Here is a 16,414-nt window from a genome sequence, read left to right on the forward strand (position 1 = left end):
CCTCACTCGCTGTTTTACTGGAGTAAGTATCATATCAAACAGTTCATCTCATTGGAGGAGCTTTAAAAAAGTTCAGCAACAACCTGGGTCAATCAGCTGATCTTTGAGCACCATGGATGACCCACTGCAACCCTGACCAGGATAAAGGTGTAGTAAAACAAACAACAAATGTATGAATGTTTATTTATAAGAATTAACTTGATGTGAGTTGTTATTGATGAACAGCGCAGCTATGAAACAACGCTCACATCTGTTGAACAGCTGTATGAACTGAACATCTAAAAATCTTTATTTCATCCAGTTTAGCGTCCAAATAATCGTTTCAACCCATAAATCACATTCATGTTCATTCATTTTAACCATTTATTTCCCAGTTCAGCTCTTATGAAGATCTGTAATCACGATATTCAGCTTCGCTTTTTATCGAGTCGGACGTCTCGACACCGGCGGAATTTTTCAGCTTCTCAGAATCATTATCACGTGGTTTATTAGCGCTGTGTCATGACTGCACTCTGAAGCGCTCATCAGGTTTCCAGCACCTTGTAATAGCGCACCACTCATACAATAACTGTTCATTTTCAATTCCAGTCTGGAAAAAAGACTTTAAATCTGATTCAAACTAGTTGATTAGCAAGAAACGGCAAATTACAAGAAGTAGCAGAGTGATGTCCTTCTTTTTTCCTTTTAATCTGATCTTTTCCATTTACTCAGGGCTATTCCTGCGCCACATGCACTAAACCCGCGGAAGGTGGCAGGCTAGCGCTCGTTCAGAGATTCTCCCAGTGTTAAACTAGAAGTGTTTAGCTTCTCGTTTTTGGGTTTTATTAAGAGAAGCAGCTCCGCTTACACTACACACTACAAGTTCACACTACACAACTGGATCTCTTGTAATCAAGAGTCTTTCAAGTCGGTGTGGATTTCACACTACACGACTGATCGGCGATAGGGGGTTCACACTACACCATCTATCACCAACTGGAATCGCAGGCGAGCTTCTCTTTTCTCCCGAACTACATTTACTCACGAAAACAAACACGAGAAGTGATGAGGGGTTTAATGATACCACGTCCAAAAATGCACGTCAACAAGTAGCGAGCGATCAAAGTTTGTGCGCTGAAGTGCAGCGTAAAATCAAAGAGGACAAATAAATAAATCTGAGTGGATTTGGCAACACAACCAGTATGGATTGTTCTATAGTGAGTTGACAGATATCTGACATGCTAGAAATCTCGCTTCGATCATTAATGAACTTTATTAAAAGCATGTGAGTTGTTTGGATGTAATCTGTGTGTCACCAGATAAGCTGTTATATAAAATGTGTTTTTTATTTTGGATCTGCCGGCTGACCCGTGGATCCTGATGTTCTAAGAAAGCATTGCATTAAATTCCAGTGATATTAATTAGATTCATGGGCACCTAGGGGACACTAGCCTAATACTCCAACTCCAAAATTACAGTTATTAATTGATGCTTTATTATAACACTCAGTCTAACTTTACTATAGAGGAATTTGGATGTAAAGCTTATGGACTGTACACGTCATGGGAACATTACAAACTCTGGTGGTAAATGGATCGCAATGGACTGTATAAATGCTTTAACATAGTTAACGATGTGGGTCGACATGACGTTATACGTGTTGCACAGGGCCATAACTACATGGGGGGACTGGGGGATTGGGGGATTGGGGCAGGTGCACTGGGGAAGTAACTAAAACTGTGCATTAAAAATACCAGAGGCAGGAATCTGGACTTGAAGTGTAACTTCTGAGTGACTTTTAATTCATTCTGATCAGCTATCAGCATGTGCAATTTGTTGAGGGGGCCCAAATTATTTTTTTTGCACTGGGGCCCATGAGCTCCTAGTTACACCAGTGGTGTTGCATCTAGAGATGGTTCATATTATGAGCGCCTGTTTTCAGTAACAGGGTTATGAACAGGTAAAGATCCTCGCTTTTGCCAGATAATGTGAACAGACTTGTCATTTTGAATAACTGGCTGAATGATGGGTAGCTGTTAACAACTCTATACAGGCATTGACTGGCTTTCTACAAATAATTTAGATTTAATAATTTGATCATAATTTTATGAATGTTTTTATTGGCAAACATGTTCTTGCAATAAAAATGTGCACAACTGTTCAAATTGTGCTTAGTTATTAGTGAGCGATTAATTGCGATTAATTTTAATAAATTTTAATCGCGTGACAGTCCTAGTTAGTAGCGATTTGTTCACTAGACTCCAATTAAATTATCCAATTAAATTCTTCAAACGATCAGGTGAATCAGAGTTTACATCTAATTCGAAAAGACTGAGTTGATTTTTATTCAGATTCTCTCGGCTGTGCAGCATTTTGGAACAGAACGTGTAGCCGAAAGAAAAAAACGATCGGACGTTTGAATGGATTTGAATCACTTTGACCGTCCGCTCCAATAATCCTGTAATAACTCGTCAGTGATGGTTGGCACTGAGCTGCAGTCTGGTGCTGACAGATCTGATTATTTGCTTTCGGGAGGCGTGAGGCGTGCGGCGGCATAGCGGAGGCCGAACGTGCGATCTGGCAGGAGGAGAAAATCATTCGCGGACGTTTAAACGAAGCCGCTGACAGACACGGCGATAATTGCGGATCGTAGCGAGGCAGCTAGGCCGAGCTTAGCGGGGAACTTCGGGTCCTCGGCGGCCTGGTGCGCTGACCTCTGTCCCTCCCCGGAGTGCTCGGACCCCCGCGTGGGTTCTTGGCTTGTTATTTCAGCATGTGTCAGCGTTTAGCGCCGGTCCCTCGGCCTGGAACATCCTGCCGCCGGGTCAGTAGAGCGTAAACAGAAAGCTGTCCCGAACAATAAACTACAAACTAATTAGAAAAATCTGTTTCTTTCATTTCCACGAGGCAGAACGAGGTCTGAAGTCTCGAGAAGCGTCCAAAGAACAGATAATGAAGCGTGTACGCTGCAGTCTGTGAGCAATTTAGCATTCTATTGACTTTACTGCACTGTCTAAAAACTTATGGACTGCATTATGGATTGCGTTTCCTCTGGCGGCATTTAACGCTGATCTTTAAATCGTTCGGCGTTCTCTTTTCTACAGGTAAAATGGAAATGTTGACAACTCTGATTCTTTCTAGCATCCTAGCTGGATTATCCAGTAGTTGGGTTGTTTCTCATCCTTACGGTTAAAAAAAATAGACCCAGGCGCTCATGTGGATGCCAGCCCACCGGCGCTGAGTTCTCGAGCTCTCGGGTTCAAATCTCAGCTCTGCTACCAGCCGGCTGGGTGACCGAACAGACACACAGTTGTCTTTGAGCCTATAGGGGGAGGGACTGTGGCTGTGGACTCTGCCTCAGGTGGATGGCAGCACGTGACGATGTGTGGCACCGCCTCACTGGCAGGTGAAAAGAAGCGGTAGCTGGCAGCAAGAAGATCTAAATAGCCACAACTGAAGGACAAACAAACAAAAAAATTGATGCTTCCTAAAACCAGATTTTTCCAAAAGTCATATGTTTATAAGAACTGAATCAGTGTCTTATTATTATTTTGTACTCTGAGGCATCAGTGCAGTACAGATTTATAAACAATTACTGATTGTGAAAGACACGTTTGCCGGCAGGATCCGGTTACGGTCGGGTCTGATGACCTTCCAGCCAGCGGAGCATTTCGGCTGATCTGATGCATTTTTAATGAAAGGAAAACGTCGGCGCTCGGCTCGTTATTTATACCAGAACTGAAAAAAAACCTTTTATAAGAAACAGAGAAAACCAGACCGATGATGTCACTGTTCCTGTACTGAGTAAATAACACATTATAAAGAGCCTGTCCTGCTTTATTATCCTGCCACATTCATTCTAGTGTTGAATTCTTTCTTTTTCTTTCTGTCTGTCTTTCTTTCCTTTTTTTCTTTCTTTCTGTCTTTCTTACTTTTTGTCTTTCTTTCTCTCTGTCTTTCAGCATATTAATAACTAAAATATCCATCAAATTGCTCCAAAACAAGTTGTATTTTATCAAGTGTAACCCACATTACATACTACAACTCTTATACTGACACTTTTACCCTTTATTACATAATAAAAAACAGATTTTTATTCATAACTTCAATAGCATTTAAAGTATTCAGCATATTAATAACTTCAATAGCTTTTAAAATATCCATCAAATTGCTCCATTTCTCTCTTTCTTTCTGTCTTTCTTTCCTTTTTTCAGTTTTTCTGTCTGTCTTTATTTCTTTCTGTCTGTCTGTAGTCTGTCTTTCTTTCTTCCTTCTGTCTTACTTTTTGTTGTCATTCTTTGTTACTTTCTGTCTGTCTGTCTTTCTGTCTGTCTTTCTTTCTGTCTTTCTTACTTACTTTTTCTTACTTTCTGTCTGTCTTTTTATTTCTGTGTTTCTTTTTCTTTATTTGTCTGTTTTTGTTTCTTTCTTTTTCTTTCTTTCTTTATGTCTGTCTGGGAGGGAAGAGGTTGAATGTGTAGTACTGTTGCATATTTGTTTGTTTACATTCCTTTTTGTTTCTATATGTGGAATTTCTGTGCATCTAGTTGCTGGGAACTTGATGTGCCCCTGATGTGCAGCATTGTGGGTTGTTTTCATATCTACTGGGTCAGAAATATACACACAGGACCTTAAATGTTGGTTGATTTATTAGAAAGTACATGGAACAGTGGTCTCTTGCCAGATTTAAGAAAAAATCCAACCCCAAATGCTCAGGTATAATCCAGGAAAACACGTCTTCCAAGAACTAGAAACATTTGGAAGACATTTGACTAGAGCTTTAGGTGGGTCAAGAAAGAAGTCATTTGGTCCAAACCTGGCATCCTAACCCTATAAAAGCTTTCCTCAAGGGATCAGCTGGTGCTTCTCTCTTCTCCAATGTCTAACCGGCAACCCTGCATACCTCCCAAACCCGGTGTGTGTGCAGCGAGGACATCCTGTATCCATGAACCCTCTTCCTAAACCCACGTTCCCCACCCTGTCCCCTTCCTCCCTTCCCAGCCTCGCTCAGATTTTACTCCAGAGAGGGAATCCGATCAGGTGTCGGTAAGCGAGCGTCGTTCGCCTCCCTGTGACGGTAAGAGATCGGTCGCCAGCTGAGGCCACCGCGCAGCACTTCCTGTGCAGGAAGCTTCCTTTCTGTGTCGAGACCTTTGTCACCGAATCACACGGCGCTGAATTTTTCCGACACCTGATTGTTTTCACTTGCATTATGGCGGCATTGAGATGCCACGTGACCCGCGAGGTCGTTAATGCCGTAAATTAGGAAATAAAAGCAAAGAGGAACATTGATGTTTATGAAGTGTATTTCAATAAAATCGCACCACACCTGAAGGCTGCTGGTCATTTTCTGATTCCTGTGTGTACAAAACGTGATCCAATCTCTAGACTTCAGCCTTCAAACTGTTCAGTCAGATGAGCGCCACAGCAAGCACAAAAATCGCAAGCCCAACTTGGCTTCATAAAACTCCAAAAAACTCCATAGGAAACGATGGCACAGCCAACGCAAAAGCAGTTTTGCCACTTCTTTAGTGATTAGCATCCAGTTGTGTAAAACTGCTCCTTGAGAGTGGGTCCTGGGTTCAATAGTGGTGGTCAGTTACTGTCTGTAAAGGTTTTACACGCTCTTATAGTGTGCTCCTACCCCAAAAACTGCCCATAGTTGTGAGGGACATGTGTTGATATTTGATATTTCCCTGTGATGGACCAGCACCACGTCCACAGTGAGTTTCCTTGTTGCGCACTGGGTTCCTAGGTGGTTGATATTGCATTGATTATTTATCGATGTACTTGCTTTTATAATTCGGCGTCTCTGTAGAATTAACAGTCGTGTGTCACTAAAAATACAAACGTGGAGGAGGAATAAGGAATCTCACGTCAGGCTAATATATAGAAATTCCATTTTCGAAGCAAATTTCCTTTTATTTACATTAACAAAATTCCTTACCTCTTTTAAATCTAATTCTTTGTCACATTTTGTTTTAGCGGGCGCTCGGGTGGGGCCGCGATCTGCTGCATTAGCCAACCACCGCTGAGCTCTGGGTTCGAGTCTCAGGGACGTTGTTGGCCAGCCGGGCGTTGTCTGAGTGGGGTGGCCGAAGCCCTGCGGTGGACTGGCGCTCTGTCCGAGGTGTTCCTGCCCTGCGTTCAGTGTTTCCCGATGAAACTGTACCCGCCATGACCCTGACCAGGATTTAAATATAATAATTGATCCTAAACTACACAACAGCTAACATCCTTGATTCCTTATAGACACATGAGCACCTTCCATGACCATCAGGTAGCGCTGTCGCCTTACAGCAAGAAGGGCCTGGGTTCGATTCCCTGCTGTTGAGTTTGCATGTTCTCTCTGTGTTCGTGTGGGTTTCCTTCAGGTGCTCCGGTTTCCTCTAAGAAGTCCAAAGACGTGCAGGTCAGTTCAGGTCTGCCTTTAGATGGACTGGCAACCTGTCTGGAGTGTTTCAAACCCACCGCGACCCTGACCAGGATAATACAGTGGTAAAACAGACAGTGAATGAATAAATGAGTGAAGCTGTAAAACACAGGCAGAAGCAGAAGATGTAGAAGCGTCCAACATTCCACCCCAGACCCCTCAGGAAACGTCGGATAAGATCCCATGAAGCTCTTCTGAAGGCGAAGGCTGGTCCAGCTTCTCCTGTGTGATAGTGCTTCTGAAGTCCTGCCAGCAGCTCTAATCAGCAGTAAATGGAGTCCATTCAGCAGCAGGATTGATGTTTTTATCGAGCTGTGAGTGCAGATCGGATCCTCCGCTGATCTATCAGATCCTCCACAGAGGCACCGCAGAGATCCCGCTGAGACAGCACAGGGGCACCGACCAAACCTCACCGAGGATCCTCCATCAGGGAGTCTTATTACGTTCAGCCATCTGTTATAATTATACACTGATCAGCCATAACATTAAAACCACCTCCTTGTTTCTACACTCACTGTCCATTTTATCAGCTCCACTTACCATATAGAAGCACTTTGTAGTTCTACAATTACTGAATGTAGTCCATCTGTTTCTCTGCATACTTTGTTATCCCTTTTTCACCCTGTTCTTCAATGGTCAGGACCCCCCACAGGACCCCCACAGAGCAGGTATTATTTAGGTGGTGGATCATTCTCAGCACTGCAGTGACACTGACATGGTGGTGGTGTGTTAGTGTGTGTTGTGCTGGTACGAGTGGATCAGACACAGCAGTGCTGCTGGAGTTTTTAAACACCTCACTGTCACTGCTGGACTGAGAATAGTCCACCAACCAAACATATCCAGCCAACAGCGCCCCGTGGGCAGCGTCCTGTGACCACTGATGAAGGTCTAAAAGATGACCGACTCAAACAGCAGCAATAGATGAGCGATCGTCTCTGACTTTACATCTACAAGGTGGACCGGCTAGGTAGGAGTGTCTAATAGAGTGGACAGTGAGTGGACACGGTGTTTAAAACCTCCAGCAGTGCTGCTGTGTCTGATCCACTCATACCAGCACAACACACACTAACACACCACCACCATGTCAGTGTCACTGCAGTGCTGAGAATGATCCACCACCTAAATAATACCTGCTCTGTGGTGGTCCTGGGGGGGTCCTGACCATTGAAGAACAGGATTAAAGCAGGTTAAACAGTATGTAGAGAAACAGATGGACTACATTCAGTAATTGTAGAACTACAAAGTGCTCCTATATGGTAAGTGGAGCTGATAAAATGGACAGTGAGTGTAGAAACAAGGAGGTGGTTTTAATGTTATGGCTGAAATTGTAAAACGGAATTGATTGGTGGAGAAAGGAACAACGCATGGAAAAATATGTTTATTAATATTAATATTATTATCTCGAGTGCATTTTTCTCTCTTTTATCTATTTTGATACTCGGGATGAATTTAATGCCTGATATAAAACGACAGCTCGTAGGCGTAGGATGATGAAGGACGCCCATCCGTCTTCATTTTCACGTCCCCATGCGATTCGGACTCGGACTGAGAGTGTTGACTCGTACCCATTCCCACACCCGGCGGGCCCGCGCGGAGTTCTTCCCATGCCTCCGCCGTTACCCACGCCGTCCTCACAGCGACATTCTTGTGATCGTGTTTTCCGGTGCGGTTGGAAGAATTCCATGTGATTCCACCAGCTTGGCGTGTAAAACATGTGTTTGTGTTTTTCTCAGTGAGTTCGGTGTCGTGTTCGCCGGTCCGTGTGAGTTTATTATGTGAGTTATGTAACGTGTTCTCATCGCTTGGAACGGGATATTTCTCTATTTAAGGACGGGGCTCTTGGGTGGCACAGCGGCGAAGCACGCCAGCCCACCGCTTCTGAGATCTGGGGATCCACGGTTCGAATCTTACTGCTGCTATTGACCGGAACTTAATCTTAAGTTCACCTGATTGAACTAAACTTTTCAAAGCTCCTCCAATGAGACGAACTGTTTGATATGACGCAATAAAAGTGACTTATTGTACTAAAACAGCGAGTGATGAATGTGATTAGTGGAGGAACTTATGAGCAGTAATAATGAAGAGAAGTTTAGTGCTCCTGTCTCCTTCTTTTAATACATTAAACCATGTTAAGCTTTATTTTGTGACTCTGGGTGAAGCTGATTCTGATTCTCACCATTTCTCAGAAGCTGGAGCTGTAACACAAGTTTAAAAGTGAAACAGGGAGGAAAATCCAGATAAACACAGATACATGTGGACGCTTTCAGACTGGATCTGATGCTTATTTCACACAAAGAGCTCTAGGGGTTCGAATCCCAGTGAACGGCATTAGTGCACACTAAGTGCAGGTCCCAAACCCGGATCTATAGGAGAGTCGTGTCAGGAAGGGCGTCGGGGTCAAAATTGTGCCCTATCAGAGATGCTGGGACAGTAGTAGCCTAGTGGGTGGAGCTTTGGGCTATCAACTGAAAGGTTGAGAGTTTGAATCCCAGCTCTGCCATGCATGCCACTGTTGGGCCCTTGAGCAGGGCCCTTAACCCTCTCAGCTCCAGGGGTGCCATACAAACAAGCTGGGAAATGTGAAGAAAGAATGTTATTATACTGTACCCCTGTATATGTATATATGACAAATAAAGGCATTCTATTCTATTCTATATGCGCCCAATGTGGCGCCCCCTAGTGCGAGCAGCCAAGGAATCGTTATTTTATTGGCTAGTTTGTCCCTTGGTGGACGCTCTGTTGTCCACACAGCGGACTCACGGTGTACGTGCGAGCGCGCAGATCATTCCTAATCGGTTCAGGAAGGCCAGCTGATCGGACACCAGCGATGCCGCCGAGATAAAACAGACCCGCGTCCCGTTTCCCTCTCGTGTTGTCCGGGTCGCTTCCCAGAGGAGAGCATCGCACACGGACGCCGGGCATCAGGTTTCGCTCCTGATTCGTCTCCGCCCCGCTAATGGTTCTGAAGGGATGACGTGCGGACGGTCACCCCCGCTGACCCCCGTCCGTGACGAGGCCTTAACACCGGCGGGGACGCTTCACCCTCTCCGCGCTGCCGGCGTGCGAGTGCGGCGAGAGTGTAATTATTGACGAGAGCTGAGGTGGCATCGAGGGGTGTTTAGAAGTGTTTCGGTCTCACCCTCTCGCCAGCTTTGTTCTTTTCATGCCTAATCAGATCATCAGACGATCAGCGGTCCGCGTAACGCCGTGCACAGCTTTTTTTCCACTCCAGCACTAATTGTTGGCAGCTCTGGGTTTAGATACCAGTTTCCATGGCAGTAGCTACAGCGATAACCGGCACTTGAACTCGCAGTGCAATGAAAAAGTCGTTTCCTTTTTTGAAAGCTATATGGGCAAAAGTATTGGGACAGCTGACTATGAGCTTGTCTTTCCTTTGTGGATTCTGAGAAGCCTCGTTTCAGGACTTTGGAGGGAGTGTGTCTGTGTGGGAATTTGTGCCAAATTAGTCAATAGAGTACACAACTAGTCAAACCAGGTCTTTATAGAGCTCGCTTTGTGTTCCCCAAACAGTTGGCACACTGTTAAAAGCATGCCATTTACCCTATATCATTTTATACACCTGTAATGACTAAATTCAATCATTAGCAGGGGTGTCCACGTACTTTCGACCCTATAGTGTATGTTTTGACGTCGGTTTAAAGAATTTTTAGATGTAGTGACGATCTACAGAAGACGTGCAGCTCACTGGGTGCACTTATACAGACAACGATTGGCTCGTACGAGGGTGGGAATGCTGCAGTTACGACCTCTGCTGGCTGGTCGATGGCACTGCACAGAGACGGGGGATAATGGAGATCGGTGTGCGACTCTCCGTGCACGATACGTATCTCCATATGAACCAGCCTGGTGCAGGTAAAAAGAAGCGGTCAGTACTAAGGGGGCGTGTCTCAGCCTTGGCCCTCCTCTTTTACACCATTGTAATACACCTGTAATGACTAAATACAATCATTAGCAGGGGTGTCCACATACTTTCGGCACTATAGTGTATGTTTTGACGTTGGTTCAAAGCATTTTTACACGTAATGATGATCTACAGAAGACGTGCAGCTCACTGGGTGCATCTGAAAAGATTCGGTTCTGGTCCAAGTTTTTCCCCATTTGTATATGATGACTCTCACTATGGTTCGGTGGAGTCCTAGAGCCTGAGAAATAGCCGTGTGGCATCTCGAACTCGCTAGGTCGTATCTCAGATCTGCTACGAGCAGGTCGAGCACTTATACGGACAATGATTGGCTCGTACGAGGGTGGGAATGCTGGAATTACGACCTCTGCTGGCTGGTCGATGGTGCTGCACAGAGACGGGGGATAATGGAGATCGGTGCGCGATACGGTTCTCCATATGAACCAGCCTGGTGCAGGTGAAAAGAAGCGACGGTACTAAGGGGGCGTGTCTCAGCCTTGGCCCTTTTCTTTTATATCATTGTAATACACCTGTAATGACTAAATTCAATCATTAACAGGGGTGTCCACACACTTTTGGCCCTTCTCTGACAGTAGTGGAGGTCTGCAGCAGTACAGGTGACAAATAGGGAATTGGATATGACTAAATTGGCCGGAAATTAGAGAAAAATGCATAAAAAGCTCTAGAATACATGACGTCCGTTCACTGATAAAAAAAATAGAAACACAGAGTTGGCGAAGGCATCGATGCCGCTCTGGTGCCACCTGTTAAAAGAGCCGTTAGACTGGCACCGTTCCCTCCGCGCTCTCTCCGAATGCCCGTTCTGCTGCCCGCATATTTTGTACATATGGGCAGCATATGCTGTGATTCTGTCAGTCAGATTTAAATGGTAAACTATATATGGCCAAAAGTATGTGGACACCCAAACCAACTCTCTTTGTTTACGTTTACATTCAATGCATTTAGCGGACACCTTTATCTGAAGTGACTTATCACTGTAACCGATTACAGTGCGAACAATTGAGGGTTAAGGGCCTCGCTCAGGGGTCCAACAGGTGGGGCTGGAACCAGCGATCTTCTAATCACTGGACTAATCACTACTTAGCTAACACCTTTATTTAAAGTGACTTATCATTGTTACTAATTACAGTGCAAGCAGTTAAGGGTTAAGGGCCTTACTCAAGGGTCCAACGTGTGGGACTGGAACCAGCGACCTTCTAATCACTGGACTCATCACTAGTTAGTGGACGCCTTTATCTGAAGCAACTTATCATTGTAACCTATTATAGGGCAAGCAATTGAGGGTTAAGGGCCTTGCTCAAGGGTCCAACTGGAGCAGCTTGGCAGTGGTGGGACTGGAACCAGCGACCTTCTAATCACTAAACCTGTACTTAAACCACTGATCTAGCACTGCTTCTTTTTTGCAGCTTCATCAGCCCTAACTGTTCTGGAAAGGCTTAAGATGGAGTGCGTCTGAAAGAATTTAAACCTGTTTTGTCAGTCTGATGTTCGACGGAAAGGTCTGGCCTGCAGTCTGTGTTCCAATTCATCCCAAAAGTGTTCAGGCCACTCAGGTTCATTCGGTCTTTGCTTTGTACACAGCTAAAACACCTGAAGAGGGGACGTCCACGCATGTCGGTCAACTCAATAAGCGTCCAGCAGGCTTATTGTTAGGTGTCTTTATACTTTCGACCATATAACGTATTTTTTTGTCTGGTCCTGGTAGGTGTGACGGGTTTGGTGGAGATGGATAAGAACGGCAACCGGGAGATCGATTTCGCTCTGTGGGACATGACTGATACTGAGACTGGAGTTTATCAGGTAGCTTCATCCGGACCTCAGATCAGTTCTGAATAGGTTCAGTGTTTTAGCGTCATGTGACCTGTGTGTGTGTGTGTGTGTGTGTGTGTGTTGCAGATCGTCTCGGTGTATAACAGCAGTCTGAAGCAGATGGTTCCAGAACCAGGGATGAAGGTGCACTGGTTGAAGGGGGTTCCTCCTCCAGATATACCAGTCTGTGGTTTTAAGAACGACAATCCAGCCTGTCTGGCCAGTAAGCGACACCCGGGTCTTCCGGTCACTCTAAATCCTACTCGCTAAGATGTGAAAAAGTATTTGCCCCCCTTTTCCTAGCTGTCTAATTGCATATTGGAACAAAATTGTACCTCAGGTTCGACACATGGACCTCAAATTCAGCTCTCACAATGGTTCGGTGGAGTCCTAGAGCCTGAGAAATGGCTGTGTAACTACTGATTAATACCTATCAACATGTAGTTTGATCTTTATTCCAGGGACGGTCACCATGCACCAGATGATCTCCATAGTGGTGTGCTTCATCTTCATCATCATCGTCACCGTCACCGTCTTCGTCTACAGGTTCGTACAGACATACAGGCGCGTTCTGGGGGGGGGGCACGTCGTATACATTTTGGCTGACCCCGGCCCTCTCTGTGGCGTGATGTTGTTCCTCAGGAAGGTGAAGCTGGAGAACGAGCTGGCGGCTCAGTTGTGGCGGGTGCACTGGGAGAATATTCAGATCAATAACATGGAGAAGACGCTGCGCAGAACCTGCAGCAGATTGACGCTGTCCATGGTGAGCACGCACACACACACACACACACCAGCACGCACACACACGTTTATACATTTACATTTTCAGCATTTAGCAGACGCTTTTTATCCAAAGCGACTTACACAATGAGCAATTGAGGGTTAAGGGCCTTGCTCAAGGACCCAACAGTGGCAACTTGGTGGTGGCGGGGCTTGATTAAGGCGGGGCTGGTTAAGGCGCTGCACAGAGACGGGAGATAATGGAGAGCAGCGATGTCAGGAAGTAAACCCAACCTGTCGTAACTATATACTGAAAAAGATCTTAAAACCAAATACAGGTCTGCTGTAAATACTTCCACGGTCAAGCAAGCTTTAGATCCCTGTGACTTCAGCTGTCTGTAGAGATCCAACCAGGTCACAATCACGTTACCCTCACATCAAAATAATCCATCATGATTCAGCATTTTTAAAACTACTTTAAGTTCATGCTTCAATTTCTTCCCACAGAGAGGCTCCAACTACGGTTCGCTACTGACCATGGAGGGAAACGTCCAGATATATGCCAAGACCTGTTACTACAAGGTACTGTGAACTTGTACTTGTTATTATTATTATTATTGTTATTATTGTTGTTATTATTATTATTATTATTATTATTTTAATATTAATGTTTTATTATTGTGTTATTATTATTATTATTATTATTATTACTATTATTATTATTGCTATTATTAATGTTTTTTTATTATTATAATTATTATTATTATAACTGTTGTTATTGTTATTATTATTATTATTGTTATTATTATTATTATTATTATTTTATTATTATTATTGTTGTTATTATTAGTAGTAGTATTATTATTTTAATATTAATGTTTTATTATTGTTTTATTATATTATTATTATTACTATTATTATTATTATTGCTATTATTATTAATGTTTTTTTATTATTATAATTATTATTATTATAACTGTTGTTATTATTATTTTTACTATTATTAATATAATTATTATTGTTACTATTATTATTATTGTTATTATTGTTATTATTATTTTTATTATTGTTACTATTATTATTATTAATGTTTTTTATTAATGTTTATTATTATTATTTTATTATTATAATTATTATTATTATAACTTATTATTATTTTTACTATTATTATTATTATTATTATTATTATTGTTACTACTATTATTATTATTATTACTATTATTATTGTTTTATTGTTAATGTTTTATTATTATTATTTTATTATTATAATTATTATTATTATAACTGTTGTTATTATTATTATTATTATTATTATTATAAAAAAAGCGGCTGCTGTTCTGGCTTAAAAGATCACCTTCAAGTCCATCAAGCTCATGGTCTGGTGTCCAAATACTTTTGACCATATAGAGTATATTAAAGGCATCTGGCTGTATTTGTGATCTTGGATGTATTTGGGGAGCAGAATGTAAATGTTCTCGTCTTTATACATCCGGCCCTCGGTTTCATTCAGCCGCCGTGTTACCGTATTAAAACGAGTCGTCTTTAGTGGTCTGTTGTACGTCAGGTTATTTATTTTATCGTCCGTCTGCATTAAGAGCCGTTTGTTCTCCTCTAAAGCTCGTCTCTGCGAGAGCCGAGAGAGCAAACACTGAAGTTCTTCATGCTAATGTGCTTTTCTCCAGGGAAACATTACGGCCATTAAGTATGTCAACAAGAAGCGCATCGAGCTCACCAGGAAGGTTCTGTTTGAACTCAAACACGTGAGTCCGCCTGCACTCGCACCGCCCGCTCTGCTAAAATAACTGACCGAGCGGGACGCGTGGGAACGCTGACCGAGACTGACGGGTCGTTTCTTTCCTCCTGTAGATGCGTGATGTGCAGAACGAACACCTGACCAGGTTTATCGGAGCCTGTATCGACGCCCCGAACATCTGCATCCTCACCGAGTATTGTCCAAGAGGGAGCCTACAGGTACACATGCACAACCCACACCCAGACATCCAGGTCATCCTGGTCATGGCTGAGGTGGGTCCACAGTAAAACCGGCCCCACCGTAGCCAAAAACCTCTCAAAAACACTAGGTGTAAGGCAGAGTGCAAGGGTGCTGGTGTGTTGCCAGTGTATTTAATGTATTTAATTATTTAATGAACCCTTGGAGCAAATCAGACCAAGACCCATATGACCTAAGAGCAAGACCTTGTAAGGACCAAGACCAGGCCAAAACCCATACCACCTAAGAGCAAAACCTTGTAAAGACTAAGACAAGACTAAGAACATGACCTTTTGAAGACCAAGACAAGATCAAGACTATTACCACCTAGAAGCAAGAGCTTGTGGAGACCAAGATAAGATCAAGATCCATACCACCTAAGAGTAAGACCATGTAAGGACCAAGATAACACCAAGACCCATACCGCCTAAGACCAAGACCTTGTAAAGACCAAAACAAGACTGAGACCCACACCGTTGAAGAGCTACCCTTGTAAAACCAAGACAAGACCAAGACTAATATCGCCTAAAAGCAAGACCTTGTAAAGACCAGGACTAAGACCAAGACCCATACCACCTAAGAGCAAGACATTGTAAAGACCAAGATAAGACTAAGACTAATACCACATAAGTGCAAGACCTTGTAAAGACTAAGACAAAGTTAGGAGCAAGACATTGTAAAGACTAAGACAAGACTAAGAACAGGAGCATTTGAAGACCAAGACAAGACCAAGACTAATACCACCTAGAAGCAAGAACTTGTAGAGACCAAGACAAAATCAAGATCCATACCACCTAAGAGTAAGACCATGTAAGGAATAAGACAAGACCAAGATCCATACGACCTAAGACTCTAAGACCTTGTAAAGACCAAAACAAGACCGAGACCCACACCAATAAGAGTAAGACTGTGTAGGGACCAAGATAAGACCAAGACTAATACCACCTAGGAGAAATGGTAGATTCAAGTTTTAGATTAGAATCAAGAAAACGATTAAATGATCTTGAGACTCGGACTAAGACCAAGATTCGGACTGTAGAGGGACTAGGACTGGCTGTAAGAACTGCAGTCATGCTTTACTGCCATAGAACATAAATAATAGTGTCAGGTGGCACAAAGACACATCGTGCTGTTTTATTACACACACACACACATGCACACACACACGCACACACACACTTCATTCATTTCATTAAACCAAGTAATCCAGATACATCAGTCAGATTAGATCTGTATATCACAGGAGGCTGTGTGTGTGTGTGTGTGTGTGTGTGTGTGTGTGTGTGTGTGTGTGTGTGTGAGAGAGTGTGTGTGTGTGTGAGTGTGTGTGTGTGAGTGTGTGAGTGTGTGTGTGCGCGTGTGTGAGTGTGTGTGTGTGTGTGTGCGCGTGCGAGTGTGTGAGTGAGTTCACGCTGTGAATTTTAATGCATTTCATGAATATTAAGATGCTGATACACACTGTTTGACCTTTTTAAATAAAGTGCAACTGTTTCAGTTCGCTGTGGGTTTGTTTCTTATTAAAGTGTGTGTGTGTGTGTGT

General features: G+C 43.3%; 1 protein-coding gene across 1 annotated transcript in view; it reads left to right on the forward strand.

Moving 5' to 3' along the window:
* npr1a (natriuretic peptide receptor 1a) overlaps positions 1-16,414 on the forward strand; it is a 53,395-nt gene that overhangs the window by 25,576 nt on the left and 11,405 nt on the right. The window contains exons 6-12 of the mRNA XM_063009670.1: positions 12,061-12,155; positions 12,252-12,387; positions 12,626-12,710; positions 12,807-12,927; positions 13,392-13,466; positions 14,567-14,644; positions 14,751-14,855. Of these exons, the coding sequence (XP_062865740.1) occupies positions 12,061-12,155; positions 12,252-12,387; positions 12,626-12,710; positions 12,807-12,927; positions 13,392-13,466; positions 14,567-14,644; positions 14,751-14,855 (695 nt within the window). The remainder of the gene's footprint in view (positions 1-12,060; positions 12,156-12,251; positions 12,388-12,625; positions 12,711-12,806; positions 12,928-13,391; positions 13,467-14,566; positions 14,645-14,750; positions 14,856-16,414) is intronic.

Source organism: Trichomycterus rosablanca, chromosome 2 (assembly GCF_030014385.1).
Source record: "Trichomycterus rosablanca isolate fTriRos1 chromosome 2, fTriRos1.hap1, whole genome shotgun sequence".
Classification (NCBI taxonomy): domain Eukaryota; kingdom Metazoa; phylum Chordata; class Actinopteri; order Siluriformes; family Trichomycteridae; genus Trichomycterus; species Trichomycterus rosablanca.